At 48.1% G+C, this 20,648-nt stretch overlaps 1 protein-coding gene across 1 annotated transcript; it reads left to right on the top strand.

Annotated features, from left to right (window-relative positions):
* The first annotated feature begins 9,744 nt into the window (after window positions 1-9,744).
* LOC146335352 (transcription factor HES-5-like) lies at window positions 9,745-13,002 on the top strand. The gene is made up of 3 exons (XM_084821735.1): window positions 9,745-9,813; window positions 10,810-10,990; window positions 12,719-13,002. Exons 1-3 carry the CDS (start codon window positions 9,745-9,747, stop codon window positions 13,000-13,002), a joined length of 534 nt encoding a protein of 177 aa, XP_084677861.1.
* Window positions 13,003-20,648: the final 7,646 nt, after the last annotated feature.

Below are 20,648 nucleotides of genomic sequence, written 5' to 3'. Positions count from 1 at the left end.
AGCCGTTCGACACTGCTGGGCATTGTCCAACAGGGATGCAGTACAGCCGGTGCAGTAGAGTAGACTTGATGCAGGAAGACTCGAGTTCAAATTCCATAATGCTCCCTGTGATCAATTGGGCAAGTCACTGGCTTTGGGTCTAATCTATCTACCTCACAGGGTTGTTGGAAGCATAACATGGGATAGCCAGCCAGCTGCCCATGGGAAACCCACAAGCAGGACAGGAGTGCAACAGCACTCACACACCCATGTTCCCCAGCAACTGGTGTACATAGATTTACTGCCTCTGATACTGGAAGTAGCATAGAGCCATCAGGACTATTAGCCATTGATAGCCTTCTCCTCCATGAATTTGTCTAATCCCTTTTTAAAGCTGTCCAAATCGGTGGCCCTACCAGAGAAGAAGCGTTTCCGGGTGCAGTTTGGGTGATTTAAGCTGCACGGAGAAAGTTCCAGTCTGAACCTTTTTCTCCTGACCATTCGACTTGGATTCCTTGTCCCTAGGGGAAATCACATGTAAGAACCTAAGGAGAGCCATGCTGGATTGGACCAAGGGTCCATCTAGTCCAGCATGCTGTTCACACAGTGGCCAAACTGCTCTTGACCAGGAAACCACAAGCAGGACAAGAGCGCAACAGCATCCTCCCACCCATGTTCCCCAGCAACTGGTGCACATAAATTGGTAGCTGTTATTAAATCTTCTGGCAGTGAATTTTAACTATGTGCTGAGTGATCTTTCGCCCAGTTTTAACTATGTTTTAACTATGTGCTGAGTGATCTTTCGCCCAGTTTTAACTATGTTAACTAGTTTTAACTATTTTAACTATGTGCTGAGTGATCTTTCGCCCAGTCCCCCATCAGCAATCCGGGGAGAATAATCCCGGCCTACCGTATAGGGCTGTTGTTTGGATTACTGCAATACATTCACATTTTCGAGACTGACTTCCATATATTCTCAAAGATTTCATAAAAGCCCATGGTGAATTGCAACCTCCCCCAACTGGGAGTCCTCCGGATGTGTTGGACTGCAACTCCCAGAATCCCCCAGCCAGCGCAGCTGGGAATCTGGGGGTTGTAGTCCATTACATCTGGAGCGCATTGAGCTGAGGATGGCCGGTGTGGTGTTAATGTAAAGGAATTGCCCTCTTGGCCTCAAATGAAAGAGGACCGAGATTTTAAAAACAAATGCAAACTGGAGAGACATCACTTCAGATTTTGAAGTAAGTGTAATAATCCCCGTCACCATCTAAAGAGCACCCCCAATACTCCCCCTGCCCATAATCCAAGAGGCTAAAATTACGTACCTACACAACTTTCTGCAATCTGGGGAGAATGATATCTCACAAGGGCCTCAGTAGGATTAAGAACATAAGAACATAAGAAGAGCCCTGCTGGATCAGGCCAAGGGTCCATCTAGTCCCGCGTTCTGTTCACACAGCGGCCAACCAGCTGTCAACCAGGAACCCACAAGCAGGACACGAGTGCAACAGCACCCTCCCGCCCATGTTCCCCAACAACTGGTGTACATAGGCTCACTTCCTCTGTTGCTGGAGGTGGCACATAGCCATCAGGACTAGTAGCCATCGATAGCCTTCACCTCCAGGAATTTGTCTAACCTCCTTTGAAAGCCCTCCCAATTGGTGGCCATCACTCCATCCTCTGGTAGCGAGTTCCATAGTTTAACTCTGCGCTGTGTGAAGAAGCCTTTCCTTTTATCTCACCTGAATCTCCCACCAATCAGCTCCAGAGAACGATCCCGGGTTCTAGGATGACACGTGCAATGCCTATACATGGGTTAAATATTAATGAATGAATGTTTCCTGCCCCCTGACATTTTTTTTGCCCCTTCCGAAGGCAGAGGCCACTGTGGCAATTTCTCAGTAGTCGGTGGAGGTGACAGTGAACCTCACAAGACTGGTGCTTCTCTCTTAATCGTTCCCCTCACACACACCCTACCCTGCCCTCAAATTTGGCGGTGGCGGCAAAAAAATAAAAATAATATTGGGCCACTTGCTAATTTTGGCCTTTCTAAGGACCTGTAGTTGATTTTTTTTTAGCTGCCAAATTCAGTGGCCGTCGTAGGAGTATAGCCGATGGGAGCGAGGGGGGGGGGGTCCAGGGACTAGAAATTGGCCTGAAGTTCTCCACATTTCTTTTTTAAACACACCTACTTTTCAGGATATACTTGTATATCCTTGTATAACCTATTCAGCGGGCTGTGTGACAATAGAGGAAATGGCCTTGGAAGGTAGTGGTCTGTCGTTGGTTGGTGGATTTTAAGCAGAGGGTGGATGGCCACATCTCAGGGATGTTGTCGCAGCAGAACTTCTTCATTGGCCGGGGTTGGACTAAATGACCGTCGAAGTTCCTTCCAAGTCTGTGATTCCATAATCTATTTCTACAGTAGAAAAATGAAATGGGTGCCTGGTCCCTAGGGATGGTGCCATACTTTTTGCCATCACCATCTTCCACCCTTTTCAGCGATGCCTTTTCATGCGTCCCTGGCTATGTTGGTGGGCTCTCCTCTGGCATGCTTACCTCGTGGCAACATGGGGAGTTCACAGCACTGTCTGGGACTGGCCATTTTGTTTTCCCACAATGCACCAGAGCAATGCTACATCGAGGCCTTGAGAAAAATTAAAATGGCAGCTCAAAGACCCAGTTGCTCAGGGCAGAGGGCCGTGCTGGGCCCTGCCAGGGTGGACCCCAGGCTGGCTGGTACAAAACCAACACAGCAGGGGCATGTACCAGTTGTAGGGGAACCAGCAAATTGCCCACACACACCCCAGGCCCCTCCGCAAGCCAGATGATGCCGGTCAGCAGGCAAGGTCAATTTTGCCTTTCTCTGTGCTGAGAGAGGCCCAGAGTTCCACGCCTCTCTCAGCATGGAGAAAGGGCTGAAGCACCAGCTGGAGAAGCTCAAGCTAGGAGGCTGTGACCACCCTTTGTGGAGAAGGCAGGGGGCAGGCAAAGCCAGGGACTCAACTGGTGCTTCTCCAGAGACTGGCTTCATGCATCCCACACCTTCCCCGGTTGGGGATAACGTGGTGCAGGCAAAGCACGTGTAAGGGGAATCATTATGAGCTATGGCCCTATCTGGACAGGGAGAACCTGGTTTCAGTCACCTATGCCCTGGTAATCTCCAAGTTAGATTACTGCAATGCACCCTACATGGGGCTGCCCTTGAAGACTGTTCAGAAACTGTAGCTTGTGCAAAATGCGGCAGCCAGATTAATAACTGGGACCAGAAGGTCTGAGCATATAAGCCAATTCTAGCCCGCTTGCATTGACTGCCTATATGTTTCCAAGCCCGATTCAAGGTGCTGGTTTTAACCTATACAGCCTTACATGGCTTGGGACCGAAATACCTGACAAAATGCCTCTCCCAACCTGAATGTACCCGGACACTACAATTGACATCTGAGGCCTTCCTCCGAGTGCCGCCTCCAAGGGAGGCTCGGAAGGCGGCAACAAGGGAGAGGGCCTTCTCAGTGGTGGCCTCCCGAGTGTGGAATGAGCCCCCCACTGTGGCCCGCCTGGCGCCAGCGCTGTCACCGTTTTGGCACCAAACGGTGACAGGTTAAGACTGCCCTCTACTCCCAGGCATTTAATGGCATACGACGGGACATCTGTTTGCTGTCTTGAACAGGACTATTATGGGAAAATGGTTTACCGAGATTGCTTTTTAGCTGTTTAAATTGTTTTAAATTCTGTGTGTTGAAATTTTTTAGACTGTTTTTATTTTTCATAATGTCATATTTTTGTAATATCGTTACTGGATCTTTTATGAATTATCGTAAACTGCCCAGACAGCTTCGGCTATGGGGCAGTATAGAAAAAAATATAATCCTCCTCCTCTCTCCTCCTCCCACCTGCCAAGCCCACGGCAAACTCCAAGCAAAGGGCGTGGGTCGGGGTGGGGAGTGGACGAGGCCCACGGAGGGAGCACAAGCTTCCAGCAGCAAGATGGGGAACTCCCATGGCTGGATTAGGCCGGTGGGCTGAAGGTTCCCCACCGATGCAGTAGAGGGTGCATCGTGCAATTCCATGGGTTCCCCTAAACTGGCGCATGTCAGGACCTCCTACCCTGGAACACACATTTTTAACGTTCCCCTCGAACAAAGCGACATCTGGAAAACAAACGCGTTAGGCAGAGGGCTCGGTTTTCTCACGGATGCCTTCGCTGGCAACGTGCTACCCTTTTACTTTATTTTATTATGACGTGGGGGAGTGTCCAAAGACCTCGACACGGCCCCGGGATGTATTGTAGGCCCGGCGCTTCGGGTTTCTGTGAGGCAAAGAAAACAGAAGTGCTGGAAGCTCTCTGAAGTAAGCCTGAAAGAAGCCCCAACGGGAGGAGCACTTCCTAATATGGGGTGGGTGGGTGGGGGGAGACTAAATTGATCTCTGTTCTATAACAGGCCATTGTCAAGAAGAGAAAGAGAGTGAGGGAAACAGCCAGTGCCATAGTATTCATTGTCAGAGTCTGAATGGGCTTATCTCTTTGTTCAAGACAGATGTTGGCCATGGAGGCCTTGATTTCTTCCCCTATATTTTGTGGGAAAGCTGGGGAACGAGTCATCTCAGGACCATTTTGAGCCTTTCAAGAGGATTTTGAAACACACACACACACACCGCCAACAGCAAGGCCATACAAGATGGAGGCAAGGAGCCTTGGTTCACGATCCTTGCCCTTAAAAAAGAAGATGAAGAAAGGGGATTTGGTTACCAAGGACTGTGGGTTTCGTAAGAGTTTTGCTTCTTAATGATGATTTTGGTGATAGCCCACCCTGTCACAAGGACTCGGCGCAGATTAGAGCAAGAACCTAAGAAATGCATTTGCAGTATCATGCTCAAGGTGCATCTAGCCCACTATCCCATTTCCGACAGTGGACAGCCAGATGACGCTCACCAGCAGGGCAAAAGGGCAACAGCTTTCCCTCTGTTTTATGTCTGGTATTGACAGGCACACTGCCTTTATACCTTTATACATGGACACTCGATTTATTTGTCACGGCTAAAGGCCACGAAGAGACCTAGCCTCATCCATAAACCTGTGTGTGTTTATTTTTTCATTTTAAAACATCTGTACTAGTACCCAGCCCCACACCTCGTGATGGTGAGTTACATATATTTAACGTATGCATTGTATGAACAAGTTTCTCCTTTTGGCAGTCCTTAATATATTTTAATTAGGGTGCAATCCTATGGGGATAGGCGGCCGCCTCCAAACTCAGAGGCAACTGCCTATCCAATGCAAGGGCGGGGGAAGAAGCACAGAGGAGATGGTCCCCTCTGCGCTTCTCCTGCCCTGCATTTGCGGCTAGACAGCCAATTTCAGCTGTCTACCCGGGGGAAGGCAGAGTTGGGGAGGAGACTGCCGGATGACACATAGGATGTGTCATACTGGCATTTCCACCTTCCCCGTCCCAGAATGCCCCCTCCCCCCCCACACACACTCCTCTTCTGAGTGTGGAGCACGGGGCTGTTCCATGCTACCTGCAAGGCAGCACAGAAGGGGGGAAGGTTGGTTCTCTGGGAGCCGACCTCGGAGTGCAGGCTCCGAGGTCAGTTCCCGGAAACCCACATATCCTATGGCCGTCTAGCCGCTGACAAGCGGCCATAGGATTGCTCCCTTAATGGCATTTATTTTAATCTAACTTTTTCCCAAGTCCAAAAATGTTTGGGAAACATTTTTCCCAAACATTTTTGGACTTGGGAAAAAGTTAGATTAAAATAAATGCCATTAAGGGAGCAATCATTTGGCTCAGCACTGAGCATCAGTGCTGAGCCAAAAAATGATTTTGGGTTGAGTATTTGGAGGTGCCAGAAAAGCCAAGGGCAAAGGCTGTTTAGAAGAAAAGGATGTTTCATGCAATAAAAGAACTCTCAGGTCCTTCTCCAGGGTACTGTAAAAAGACAATATATACTGTTTCTAGGTTCAAATGTCCACCATTGTATATCACATAAATCATATAAACGTGCATCATCATATAGAATTATAAATTTTTAAAAGGTTGATGCATAAAGAGTGAGAGGCTCAAAACATGCAAGCTATTTACAAACATTCACATATCGGAAAGATAAACCGACTCTCGTGTTAGCATGTAACATAATAAAGTATAAATGTAGAAAAAGATAACACAAAGAATGCAAGACCCCAAGCATACAAACTATTTACAAACATTCACGTATCGGGAAGATAAACTGATTCACTTGTTAGAATGCAACGGATATCATTTACTCCATATTCCCAGTTCCTGTGGGGCTTCCCCTCTTTGTTGGTTTTGAATATTTGGAAGGCAGGGATGCAAAGGGCGGAGACCAATTTGGGGGGAATAGGGGTGAACTCACCACTCTGTCCTGGACAGTGGCGTCGTGGAGGCGGGGCTCGCAGGGACGCAGCCCCGGCGCTTTTTCATGAGCAGGGACTCTGATGTCATCTGCCACCCCTCAGAATCCCCTGTCCCCTCTGAGCTGAGCTGTGATCCTCACTGTCGCTGTGGGGGGAAGGAATTTTCCAAGCAACACTATATTGTTCCATGTCGGAATGCAAAGTCTTTGGGATGACTTGGTCTGGAATGGGCCATTAAGACCTCTTCGCTTTACCAAAGACGTGCTCCTGGTGGAGATGAAAACTCCTAGACCTGGTTTGTTGATATGGATCGACACAGCGGCCTGAAATGTTTGGACTGCCCTTGGAGACCATCGCAATGAGCGCTTGCATTTCCAAATTTACACCTGTGTGTGTATGTGTGTGTAGTTCAATCCAGCTGGGTGTGTGGACGTTTCTGTTGGAGGGGGAGGGGGAGATATAATGAAGGAGCTGAGGGAAGGCTAATGGGTAATGTTGGGGCACTAAGGGAGTGTGCAAGGGGGCTGTTTAAATGAGAATGGATATGTCCATGCGGGCTGAGTTGAGAGGGTGAAGCTTCCATAGAGTATCATATTTTGAAAACCTAAAATGTTTGTGCTTGGGTGAGTGGGTGAAAAAGATGTTAACACCCCTGCATTTTTGCTCAGGCGTCCAATTGAAATACCCCTGCCTTCCTCTCAGCTGCACTGTCTTTGGATCCCAGTTGAAGGCTGTCTTCTGTCTTATCTTACAAGGCTGCACAAGCTTAGAAGGGGGCGTGGCTGTGATTGTCAGGAAGGGACCCTGCCCTTCTGAATTTGCCACTGCGCTACTGCTCCTGGAGCTGTTTTAGCTTTCCCCCACTTGCTGGGGGGTTTATCCAAAATCCCCCAGGGGCAACACTAGGCGATGATGCAATATCACTCCCAAATGCTTTGAGTGTGGGGCGGGCGGGGGGGGGGGAGGATAGCAACTGCCAAAAGTAGCTCTGGAGGTGGGCAGAAAGTTCTACTTCTCAGCCCCATATTCCCCTCTCCACTGGCTGGAATGACCCCACCCCACCCCGTTTTACCATCCGCAAATGGGGTGGTGCAATGGGAAGGGGGCATTTCGGCTCAGCCTTAGCAGAGATCTTTGCATGCAATCAGGGAGCGCGTGGCCCATGGCTGCATGTGCAGATCGGTGGACTGGGGTGCTGATCCCAACGCAGACATAAGAAAAGGAGGAAGTGGGAACTGCAACAAAATGTTGCAGTATATCTGTACCCCCTAACAGAAGTGCTCCAGGTCTCAATAAGCTCTTGGGGCTCAAGCAGGATGTTCCATTCTTCTCACCAACACCACCCTGCCATGCCCGCCACTTTTCTATTCCAAATTATATTTAACATTCCATGGCTCATGATGGCCACTAACCCTGCTCAATCCTCAATGGTTTTCTTTAATGTTTTGCATTCCCCGGAGCATGCCGATATGTCCCTCTTCTTTCTCAGCGGCTCTTTTTTTGGCTGCAATCCTGTCGCCGCTCACTCACCTGAAATCACTATTAGAGGGAGAGATAGGCCAGGAGATCTCTAGCTCACACACACCATGCATAGGAAAACAACGTAGGAAGAAAACAGCTGCTCTCTTTCGATTCTGCCCCATCCACCCCCTATAGATCCATGTGGTATCCTCTCTGCCGGGTTGCATTCAATCAATTCAAGGCCAGGTGGGAGGTAGAAAGGTTCAGGTCCAGCCCTAGGATAAATAGTGCCCTGGGTGAGGAGTGCCTTTGGTCCCCCGTCCCCCTGTAGTCTGTTTTGCAGGGCCACCCAGAGAGGATTTATGGGGCCTGGTGGTACAGGTGTGATGTCCATCGAGAACGACATGGCTCAAACCCGTGATCTCTCAGCCACCGGGCTACAGTTTCTACAAGCCAAAGCTCGAAAACCACATTCTGAGCTGTGGCAGTGCACCATGCAACACAGCAGAACTATCACAGGTTTCACTCTTAATATTTTTTTTTGGTTTGGTAGCAGTTCCTATCATTTAACAAGCATTCTTTCCTTTAGAATATCCATTAGTTTTATCTTTAAAAATAATAAAGAAAAGATATACATAAAAAAGGTATCCAGCTGACCTCTTGCAGCTTACGGTTTTATTTTATTATTATTTATATAGTGCTTATAGTGTTTACACTATTTAAACATGAGCATTTACAGAGGTTCAAAGTGCTCAGTAACGTTGCCTCAGGGTAAAGCTGCGTCCCCCTGATTTATACCTAGCGGAAGTAACAGCAAAGTGGAAACTGAAAAAGAAACATACTCTCAAGCTAACAGAAGGAAGATCGTTTTTGTAGTTCGTACCCAAACAACCTGTAGAACCTTGAAAGAAAGGTTACAAACTCTTGCCTTTTGCCACCCTAGTTCAGTGCAGAAAGTACATTCAAAGCACATAGCCACTGAGCTCAGCTGGGCGCCCCCTCCGCTTAGCTGGGCACCCCCTCAGCTACCACAGGGGGAAGAGGCATTTCAGGCTGCAGTTCTGTAAGGCTGCAAACCATCGGTTATCCACCCCCATTTGAACTCACATTTTTCTCTGCCTTTGCTTTTCTTGCCGGCCCTATCGTTAGGTAAAGTGAGGTGGCTGCCTCAAGCCAGTGATCTGGGGTATTATGAAAGGGCAGCAAATGGCTAGTTAACGTATCATTATGGTATTTGTACAGCCAGGGAGTGGGGTGATGTGCTTTTGTGATTCTCTACCTCAAGTGCCAAAATAACTGTGCAGCTGTGGGAACAGCTCCATTCATAGCTCCAGTTTAGGCCGCAAAATGTCTTAGGCCAGCCCTGAAGATGGCATCTTTCATGTCAGTGTCATCATTTCGACGCTGTGCTTTCCTGTGAGATGTTTTGGTGGAACTGTGACGATAAATAAATATAACCAGCTCTTTTGAGTGCTGGCCTCTCCCGTTCAAGCCATGCATATTATTATGTCTTCCTTAGACTTTTTCCCTCGCTCCCCTTCCCTCCCTTCTAGCACCGATGGATGTGAGTGGCCCAGGACTGTGACTTTGGAATGCAATGGATCTCAGACCAGGTCTTCCCGCAGTTCCGCTGTGCAGCGTTGCGTCCTCCACCAGTTGGTACGGGCAGAAGGTTATTCTCTCTGGGGCATTGACAGTCAACGTAGCGTGCGCTAAAGAGATGCCTCCTCTATTATCTGACCGTGTGCCCGGATTGGCTGTGCGACTGTGGGAAACACCAAGAAATCCAAAACCCACATAACTGCTGAGCCAGTTGAAGATATAAATAGAGGCGCTGGGAGAGATTTGGAGCATAAGGGTTGCATTTGGCATTAGAGACAGAGCAGCTGACACACGGATCAGGGTGCTTAGCTGTCAGAGGCATAAGGATGGCTCCTAGCAACAGCTGCGTGGTCCATGTGGAGGAGGAGAGGTTGCTGGTGAAGGAGAAGAACAAGGTAACTCAGGACTTCCGCAAAACAATTTTTGTAGAGTTGTTCTCCTAGTGCTGGTCCACACCTGTACATTCATCCCATGATGCCTTGTGTGTGTGAACGGCCCACCACAGATATAACCCTACAGGTAGAATGTTTTGGGGATTCTCCTTGCATCACTTCAATCTGCCGTGCTTTTATTTATGTATTTATTTATTAAACAAAATGGAGTCCATTCACACATTCAGGGTTCCGTCATCAAGGTTAGAGAAACTAAGAGATCGATGTGCATGTGTGAACTGGAAGGGATTGTGTAACTGGTAGGAAGGAAGACTGGTGTGTTTATAGAGGGATAGCTTGGGATGGATGGATGGATGGAAAGATAGACAGATCTGTTACCATCAAACATGAGTCTAGATAGATGGGTAGACAACATGGTGCCCTCCAGATGTGTTGGACTACAATTCCCATAATCCCTGGCCACTGGTCATGCTAGCTGGGGCTTATGGGAGTTGCCATGCAAAACATCTGAAAGGCATCCAGTTGCCTACCCCTGGAGAGAGAGATCAGGGTGGGAGATCTGTTATGTTGGTGGTGTCCCCCCCCCTCCCACAAAGCAAACAGATGGAAATTCTATGCCAGTGTGGTGAGAGTGTTAGACTGGGAATCGGGAGATCCAGGGTCTAGTCCCCACTTGGCCATGGAAGCTCATTGGGTGACTTTGGGCTAGTCACAGGCTCTCAGCCCAACCCACCTCACAGGGTTGTTGTGAGGATAAAAGGGAGAGGAGAAGGATTACGTACAACGCCTTGGGTTCCTTAAGAGGGAAAAAGGTGGGATATAAATGTAATAAAGAAAGAAAGAAATATTCTGCTATTCTAAAATGACAAGAAGCTGAGTGGGTGGATGGAAGTTGTGCTCCCACAAAGCTTTGCATTATAATCTCTCCCTGGACGCAGACGGGTGACCTGCACGCGTGATTTTGTATAACTTTGTGGCCTCCATCTTTCTCCTTGCCAGTTGAGGAAGCCGGTGGTGGAGAAAATGCGTCGTGACCGGATTAACAGCAGCATCGAGCAACTGAAGGTCTTGCTGGAGAGAGAATTCCAGAGACATCAGCCAAACTCCAAGCTGGAGAAAGCCGACATCTTAGAAGTGGCCGTCAGTTACCTGAAGCAGCAGCATCAAATACAGGGCCAGGGTGAGTGCAGAATCGCCAGGTGTTCGCACCCTCAGATCCCTGGGCCTCTGGAGCAAGCTCTGTAAAACAGGTCACTGAGGCTATTTGTATGCAAGGTACAAAAAAGAGTAGCAACGACGAAAAGCAAGGCCACTGATTTAGGATGTTTCTCCTAGTTCAGTCTCCCACAAAAAGGACTCATTTGCACTTAGCTTTGGAGGTGTACAGCTTCAGAAATGTAATGCGTGTGTGTGGAGGGGGGAAAAGGAACACAATTGCAATCATGAGTATCCTGTAGATATATTATTTAGGGAGGCAGGATCAGTTGACCTGTGCCAGACCCAGGTTTGCCCTGCTGTGAAACATGTCAAATGGTGTCAGGGATGAGTCTAAAGGATGCTCTGACTTGGATTCCTGCCTTGAGCAGGGGGTTGGACTCGATGGTCTTGTTGGCCCCTTCCAACCCTATAATTCTAGGATTCTATGATTCTATGAGGCTGGGCAGCCATCTGTCAGGGATGCTCTGACTTGGATTCCTGCCTTGAGCAGGGGGTTGGACTCGATGGCCTTGTTGGCCCCTTCCAACCCTACAATTCTAGGATTCTATGAGGCTGGGCAGCCATCTGTCAGGGATGCTCTGACTTGGATTCCTGCCTTGAGCAGGGGGTTGGACTCGATGGCCTTGTAAGCCCCTTCCAACCCTACAATTCTAGGATTCTATGAGGCTGGGCAGCCATCTGTCAGGGATGCTCTGACTTGGATTCCTGCCTTGAGCAGGGGGTTGGACTCGATGGCCTTGTAAGCCCCTTCCAACCCTACTATTCTATGATTCTGTGATAAGCGCCTTGAGAATCAGAATTCTGAATTGGAGCAGTAGTTAGATCAGAGGCCAAGGGAGGGACCCTCCCTAGTGAGCTGGGAGAGGGTCCTCCCAAGACCTTGACCAACAGATGGCCCAGACTGAGTCCCTGCCCCCTCCCTCCACTGTGAGAACACAAATTTCCGAGGAGGAGGAAGAGGGGTGTGACTTGACAGACGCTAGGGCATGACACAAAGCAAAGCAGGAAAAGTTCAGGGCAGGGCTCAGATGCTCCACGTGGATAGCCACTCTTGGAAGCCAAGGTAGGAAGGAGCCACCCTAAGGGAGGGGCATCATCACTGTGAAGCAAGGTTGGCCCAGAGGTTCATACCCAAACTGCCGGCAACTTTCTCTCCCTGTGGTTCATCTCCTTTGCTTAGAAAGAGTTGATTAGTTGTTCAGAGCCTGGAGGCAGCCTGAGAATTTTCCTGGAATCTGCATTTGTAGAGAGACTAGGCTCTAGCAAAATAAAGTCATATTAGCCTGAAGCTCTGTCTGCTGTGGTGTTGATTGTGAAGGGAAAGGATGATCCAAGCCTGACAAATGGTTCCATAACATGAAACCCACAAGCAAGACGTGAGCACAACAGCACCCTCCCCACCCCAGCAACCGGTATGCCTCTAAACCTGGAGGTAATCCGTAGCCATCCTGACTAGTAGCCATTGACAGCCTCCATGAATATGTCCAATCCCCTTTATAAAACTGTCCAGGCAATCGGTATATCTTGTGGCAATGTTGTTGGGGCTGGGGAAAGGGTGGGATTTAAAAAACCTAATAAATGAATGCGACATCATAAATAAAAGATCTCACGCCTGCCTTCTGCCTTGCATCTGAACACTCCATTGACATGTTGCTGTTTTTATTCTCTCTCTCTCTCTCTCTCTCTCTAGCATTCAGCCACAAGAGCCCAGAACTTGATTTTAACACAGGTTACCTGCGTTGCTTGAGGGAAGCGGTGTATTTCCTCTCCTTCTGCGAACCCAAGAGGGAAACCCAAGCCCGGTTGATTAAGCACTTCTGCAAAATCCATGCGATTGCAGATGGTGCGCGCCCAGCTACTGCCACAGCCTCTGTCATGTGCTGCCTGCCACCATCTCCTTGCCCCCCACCCAAGAAACGATCTACTAACAAAAGCCCACCGGCTGTTGCTGCTGCCATCTGGAGACCATGGTAGAGGCCCTGCTGGCCTTCCTCGATAAGTATCCGCAAAATTACAGACCGACTAACTAATAAACCTAGAGGGGTCTTTGATTTTAGGATCCCTCTTTAAAAAGTAGGAAACATTTGATTTCCAAGGTGGTGGTGGAGGACAGTTGAGTTCTTGTTCTGTAGCAAGGAATAGTCATGTCTTGTAAAAAGATTTCCTTCACAATGAAGGCTTGTGCCTGCATCTCACAATGGATGCGCTGCTCTTATGGGCCGCTGCGACAGAGAGACTGGGTCTTTTTTTCCTTTGCGGAGCAAAATGGGAAAACAACAACTCCCAGCCGGTTTTGCTGGAAAGATGCCTCCTTGATATCAGAAGAATATCGCCAAGAACTTCAACAGCGTCTGTTGGAGGATGGACTCTCTGTTCGCGTTGTCCTTCAGAAAGAAGGGGTATTTATTTGTGGAGGGGCAGGGTGGGGGGTGAGCTGTAGTTTGTATCAAAGTGTTAAGGAAGTTATTATGATAACAAAAGGGCCCTACGGGACATTTTGTTAGGGTTTGCTCTATGTGTGAGCACTTCTCTCATTTTGAGGGAGAACATGATGCCTTTTGTAAAGGAAAAAACACATTTATTTATCTTTAATAAGGAGGAAGCAATGTGTGTGTTGTATAATGTTGGCTGAACATGAACTATTTGGAACGCTTTTATAAAGTCATGGTGTGTTCATCCCGCATGATGTTAAATGTGATTTGAATTTCTTTGAAGGAAATGCCAATAAAAATCATATATATATTTATATTTTATATTTTATAAATATATTTTATAAAATATATTTTATAAATATATTTATATATATTTGGTATATATTTGTCCATGAATGAATCCTTCTTTTCAGACCTGGAGTAGCTAGGTTAGGAAGCCGTGAAAACCCAGTTCGAGGGCTTCATCACACAAGGCTAAAAATCCTGCAATTTACCAGGGCTTCTGCTTCCGGAATCTTTGTGGGATTGGATTGGGTCTTTTCCACGTGGCTCTTTAAAAAAACTACACTTCTATGTGTTTCATCACAAAGCCACTAGGTGGCGCTGTTGTTTTATTTGCAATAAAGGTGACTTTAAACAGTATACCCTCATTTATATCGACTCCATGGTGGGAGAAGGGAAAATGCCGGACTTTTGTCCTCAATGGAAAACAACGCAATAGAGCTCACAAAGAGTGGGAGGTTCCCTGGAGGAGGGCTGCGTTGTTTACAGGACCCGCAAACTTCTGTGACTAAGCAATCTCCATAGCAGGATAAAAGCCCAGTGTGAAGGAGCCCCAAATCTCGCCTCGATCATGAACCCACTAGATACAAGCCACTATCTTTAAAAACAGAAGAACATAAGAGGGCCAAGTGCTGGACCAGACCAAGGGCCCATCCAGTCTGCGTTTCTCGCCTGGCTGACAGGATGCCTCTGGGTAGCCCACAAGAAGGGTATAAAGACAACAACCCTTTTCTGCTGTTTGTCTCTAGTGTCTGGTATGCAGGGGTATACTGTCCCTATTCCTGGAAGTTCCATTCCTATCAGGGCTAATAAGGACATAAGAAGCGTCGTGCTGGATCAGACCAAAAGCCCTATGGAGTCCAACATCCTGTTTCCCCAAGTGTACAAGCAGGACACTGTGGGGAGCACAGAAGCAGGACATTCACCAGCAACTGGGAATCAGCACAGTACCCCTGAACCTGAAGGTTGGTCTAGAATAGTGCTGCAAGATTACTAACTAGAACTGGACGCTTCGACCACATCAGGCCTGTGTTCTAATAGCTACGCTGGCTCCCAGTCCATTTCTGAGCACAATTTAAAGTGTTTTTGTCAGGGTTGGCGTTCAGGGTAGGCGTGGCTGGGCCTCTGCTGAGGGCCCTTGCCTCAGCAGCGGCCCACTGACAAGAGGCCCCCAGATTTGCTCCTCCTCCTTTTCACCATTGCAACCTGCTCATTTTTCCTGCCTCTCATTCCGGCCCAGACAAAAATGATGGAGAGAAGGAGGAGCAGGTCGTCCCGTGAAGCTGATTGGTGGGAGATTCAGGAAAGATAAAAGGAAGTACTTCTTCACACAGTGCAGAATTCAGCTATGGAATTTGCTACCACGGGATGTAGTGAGGGCCACCAATTTGGAGGGCTTTCAAAGGGGGGTGGACAAATTCCTGGAGGAGAAGGCTATCCATGGCTACTAGTCTTGATGGCTATGTGCTACCTCCAGTACCAGAGGCAGTGAGCCTGTGTACACCAGTTGCTGGGGAACATGGGCGGGAGGGTGCTGTCACGCTCCTGTCCTGCTTGAGGGTTCCCGGTCGACAGCTGGTTGGCCACTGTGTGAACAGAATGCTGGACTAGATGGACCCTTGGCCTGATCCAGCAGGGCACTTCTGATGTTCTATTGCACTGCCCTCTCACTTCCTGACTCTCTACCTGCCAAGCAAGCAGGCGGTAGCAATGATAAGGAAGAGGTGAAGAACCAACTGGAGCGAATGACAATGGTAGGAGCCCATTGAGGGTGTCTTGCCCAAGGGCTTTAAAAACTTGGAGCTGGTACTGGGTTTAGCCTTTAAATGAAATCCCTGAATGGCTTGGGGTCTTCCCTGATATGCACCTACCTGAACCTTCAGATCTTTTTCAGAGTTCCTGCTCTGAGTGTCCACGCCAAACGAGGTGAGGCAAGTGAGAGGGACTTTTTGGTGGTAGTACTCCATTTGTAGAACAACTTCCCCAGAGAGGCCTGCCTGGCACCATCGTGACGTTATGGACTTTTCAGTGTCAGGGGAAGACATTTTCAGTCAGCCAGGCCATCTAAAAAAACCCCGTATGTCTTTTACCCATGATTTTCCCATTTAAAAATGCATGTTTTAACTGTGTTTTCAGTATCATCCTTTTTATTGTTTTACGCTGTATTTTAATGTTGTATTTGTGAGCCACGCAGAGAACTCGTGTTAAGGGGCTGCTATATAAATATAGTACATAATAAGTAGCCATTGATAGGCAAATATTCCATCAATTTGTCTAATCTCTTTTTAAAGCCATCTAAATTGGTGGCCATTATCAAATCTTGAGGCAGTGAATTCCGTATTTTAACTATGTGCTGACTGCTGAGTGATCTTTTGCCCAGGCCCCCATCAGCAATCCGGGGAGAATAATCCTGGCCTACCGTATAGGGCTGTTGTTTGGATTACTGCAATACATTCACATTTTCGAGACTGACTTCCATATATTCTCAAAGATTTCATAAAAGCCCATGGTGAATTGCAACCTCCCCCAACTGGGAGTCCTCCGGATGTGTTGGACTGCAACTCCCAGAATCCCCCAGCCAGCGCAGCTGGGAATCTGGGGGTTGTAGTCCATTACATCTGGAGCGCATTGAGCTGAGGATGGCCGGTGTGGTGTTAATGTAAAGGAATTGCCCTCTTGGCCTCAAATGAAAGAGGACCGAGATTTTAAAAACAAATGCAAACTGGAGAGACAACACTCGGGAGAATAAGGGAGGGGCCTGAAAGGGAGCTGGGCTCCTTACCAGATTTTGAAGTAAGTGTAATAATCCCCGTCACCATCTAAAGAGCACCCCCAATACTCCCCCTGCCCACAATCCATGGGGCTAAAATTACCTACCTACACAACTTTCTGCAATCTGGGGAGAATGATATCTCACAAGGGCCTCAGTAGGATTAAGAACATAAGAAGAGCCCTGCTGGATGAGACCAAGGGTCCATCTAGTCCAGCGTTCTGTTCACACAGTGGCCAACCAGCTGTCGACCAGGAACCCACAAGCAGGACATGAGTGCAACAGCACCCTCCTGCCCATGTTCCCCAGTAATGGGTGAACATAGGCTCACTGCTTCTGGTTCTGGAGGTAGCACATAGCCATCAGGACTAGTAGCCATCGATAGCCTTTTCCGCCAGGAGTTTGTTTAACCCCCTTTTGAAGCCCTCCAAATTGGTGGCCATCACTACATCCTGTGGTAGTGAATTCCATAGTTTAACTCTGCGCTATGTAAAGAAGTCCTTCCTTTTATCTGTCCTGAATCTCCCACCAATCAGCTTCACGGGATGACCCCGGGTTCTAATATTTTGAGAGAGGGAGAAGAATGTCTCCCTATCTATATTCTCCACACCATGCATAATTTTATCTATCCTGTCCCCCCTCACCCTCTTTTTTCCCAAGCTAAACAATCCCAGCTTTGTAACCTTCTCTCATAGGGGAGATGCTCCAGCCCTTTGATCATTTCAGTTGCCCTTTTCTGCATTTTTTTTTCCAGCTCTACAATATCTTTTTTTAGGTGTGGTGAGTTCTGGTCCAAGATTATTCCAAGTGTGATTTGGATAGGGGCAGTATGGTAGTGGCACTGTCATTCTCAGTTCCTTTCCTAAGTATGCCTGACATGGAGTTTGCCTTTTTTACAGCGGCCGCACACTGGGTCGATGTCTTCATTGAGCTGTCTGCCACAACCCAAGATCTCTTTCCTTGTCAGTCACTGCTGTCTCAGATGCCATCAGCTTATAATTCCAACCCTACTATTCTATGACTCTTCTATGATTTTTTGCCCCAAAGTGCATCACTTTACACTTGCTTACATTGAACCCCATTTGCCATTTAGATGCCCATTATTCACTGCACAGTCCTAGGTAGGTTGACTCAGAAGTTGATCCCATTGAGGGTTCACCGGGATTCACCCCTGAGAAACTATGCATAGGATTGCAGCTTTCATGGACAAGTGATCAGTTACCCCAAACTAATGCCGACTTCTGGTTTTGCAGGGCCTTGGGCAGAGTGGCCCCCACTTTCTCTTGGCGGTTCTTCCTGCACTCCCAGAATAACATTGCACAAAATGTGGCTCACACACAGATACCTAGGGTAGCCAAGTGTCCTATTTTACAAAGGACAGTCCTCTATTTGAAGGTGTCTCCTATTTGAAGGCCTGTCTTATCCAAGTCCACTTTAAGGGGAGGGGAAAAAAACTACAAGGGAGAGGCGGGGAGGGTTTGAAGGGGCCCAGTTAACAGACTGAGCATCAGGCATACAGGACACCTGGTCGTTCTGTATCTCTATTTAAATTACAGTCATTATTTCTAAATTTGCATCAGCAGCACATATCACTTATCATATGCACGTTATGCAAATGTGTAGCATCCTTTGTCCTCTTGCTGGGTGATGCATTTCCTCTTGGGAGGCGACACCTAAGCCTGCTGGCTCTTTGGTTTTATTTTCTAAACCGACAATTGTGCAAAGCCAAATATTGTGAATAAGGTCACATCAGGTTTGGCCGTCAGGGTCAGCCAGTGAAATGGATGAGAAGGAAATATTTCTTGGAATTAATTTATGGAACTCCCTGCCAGAAAATGTGGTGACAGCAGCTGGTTTAGATGGCGACTTGGAAAAGGGATTTGGCAAATTCATGGAGGAGGCAGGGGCCTGTTGGGTGCCTACTCTGAGGGAGGCTTGGAAGACAGCAACAAGGGAGAGGGCCTTCTTGGTGGGGGCCCCCTAATTCCGGGAATTATCTCCCCAATGAGGCCCACCTGGCGTCAACACTGTCATCTTTTTGGCGCCAGGTCAAGACTGTTCTCTTTTTCCAGGCATTTGACAGCATGTGATGAATTTTAATTGATCCTGGATTTGTTTTATGGTTTGGCTGATTGCTCAAGGTTTTTTTTCGATATATGTATTTATTATTTATTTGTGACATTTATATCCCGCCTTTTCTCCTCCTTAAGGAACCCAAGGCGGCATACATAATCCTCCTCTTCTCTGTTTTATCCTCACAACAACCCTGTGAGGTGGGTTGGGATGAGAGTCTGCGACTGGCCCAAAGGCACCCAGTGAGCTTCATGGCCAAGCGGGGACCAGACCCCGGATCTCCCGACTCCCAGTCCATCCCTCTAGCCACTACACCACACTGGCTCTATGTTTTTAAATTTTGCATATTGTATTTTTTAATGTTGTTAACCTTTGTAAACCACCCAGAGAGCTTCGGCTATGGGGCGGTATAGAAATGATGTTGATGAAGATGATAACAAAACAACAATAATAGCTCACTAGAGATGACACACTCAAAGGCACTACACCTCTGAGCACCAGATGCTGGGAGCAAAGAGCAGGCATGGGTTACTGCCATGATGGACTACATCTCCCATCAGCCCCAGCCAGTAAGGGCTGATGGGAGTTGTCATCCAAAACATCTGGAAGGCCCTAGGTTGGGGAAGGATGGCGCAAGCTCTCTGGATGGGGGACTCCCTAGGACCCAGTCCTGCACTGACACGTGCTCTGGATCAGAGCCAGGAAGAGGCCAAGCAACCAGAACCACTGAAAACAGATTGCCCACCATTACTGATCTACTCTTACAACATACCATCCTAAGGAACGTTGGCCATGCTCTTGGTGAACTGAACAAGAGCCCAGAGCCCTCTGTGACATACCCCCAAAGCCTTTTGCAGTGTTCAGGGGACCTCTGCGACAGATGTTCAGGGGTCCCTTGTCAAACCGGTCGATATGGAACTTGATCCTTGAAGCCAGGACGGTGAAGGAAGTGGGAACTAGTTCCAACTTCCCTGCAAGGTTAGGACAGGCCTCTTCAGGCCTTAAACTCCCCCAAAAGTATCCGGTAGCCACGCACCCTGGCCAAAAGGCGCTGAAGTTAGCACGGAGGTTACCCAAAAGAAAGCACACGAACTTTGAAAGAGTACATGTTTATTTAAAGAGGAAAGGGAGAGGCAGTAGATTGTACAGAGGATTGCAAGTCTAAAATTCACCAAAAGGGAAACCCCTGAGAGCCAAGAGCCTTTTAGCAGCACACCCAAGCAAAATAACAAAGCTGGCTACCCTATCCTTTGATGTTACCGAAGAAAGGGCCTCCATGGATAGGGCCCAGCAATCCAAAGACCACCATCATGAAGGGAGACAATCACACCTTCGCTTCAGCTCCTTTTAAGGTTCAGCCCTGGCAACCCAAGGCAGATTTTCCCCAGCAAACCATCAGCCCAGTCCCTGGGCACCCCACCCTCACCTCAGAAGGAGGCAGGACCTTCTCACCAAGTCCTGCCATTATCACTTCTCCAATGAATGGAAACCCAATTTGGCCTTGAGCACCTGGACCAAGGAGCTTCTCAGATAACACATTCACCGGTGGTTGCATCCTATGGGAGAACCTAGCTTCACGGAGGAGAGACCTGGCCTGTATTCTTGACAGGGACGTTTGAGAACCACTCCCTTCATATATCCCATATTCCCTACGTTGGCTTATTATAGCGTTCTTGGTCCATGCTCTGGGGGGGGGGGTCCCTTCAACCCAGGATAGTTCTTTCTCTGGAAGCTTTTCTTTCGGGAGCCCAAGGTGGGGGTGATGTTTATTATGTTGATCCTACAGCCCAGGGAGACGGTTCTGACAATGCTCCTATTAACCTCAGAGTGTGGGGCTGAGTTTCCCAGTGTTTCCCACACTTTCTTGCCCATTGATGACATTCACCGGGAGGACAAAAGAAGTGTGCCTAGCTACAGTTCACATTAGTGCCGCTGTGCAACTCCCCATTGTGGTTACCGGCAATTCCTGTCCCGATAGACCATCTGGAGCAGTTCGCTTTCCCAGGAACCACATGGATCGATCAGCATTATCCCAGGCCCCTTTCAAAACTCTGGGAACGTTA

This window comes from Heloderma suspectum, chromosome 15, assembly GCF_057233095.1.
Source record: "Heloderma suspectum isolate Gila_16-S chromosome 15, 16-S_ref, whole genome shotgun sequence".
NCBI classification, from domain to species: domain Eukaryota; kingdom Metazoa; phylum Chordata; class Lepidosauria; order Squamata; family Helodermatidae; genus Heloderma; species Heloderma suspectum.
The sequence above is the reverse complement of the archived record's forward strand: the minus strand, read 5'-3'. Positions and strand labels throughout refer to the sequence as shown.

What these genes read in the sequence shown, in the direction of transcription:
- LOC146335352 (XM_084821735.1), top strand. Translation starts at nt 9,745, where the DNA reads ATGGCTCCTAGCAACAGCTGCGTGGTCCATGTGGAGGAGGAGAGGTTG. An exon ending in TGGTGAAGGAGAAGAACAAG is followed by an intron (nt 9,814 to 10,809) that starts GTAACTCAGGAC and finishes TCTCCTTGCCAG; the next exon opens with TTGAGGAAGCCGGTGGTGGA. An exon ending in GCATCAAATACAGGGCCAGG is followed by an intron (nt 10,991 to 12,718) that starts GTGAGTGCAGAA and finishes CTCTCTCTCTAG; the next exon opens with CATTCAGCCACAAGAGCCCA.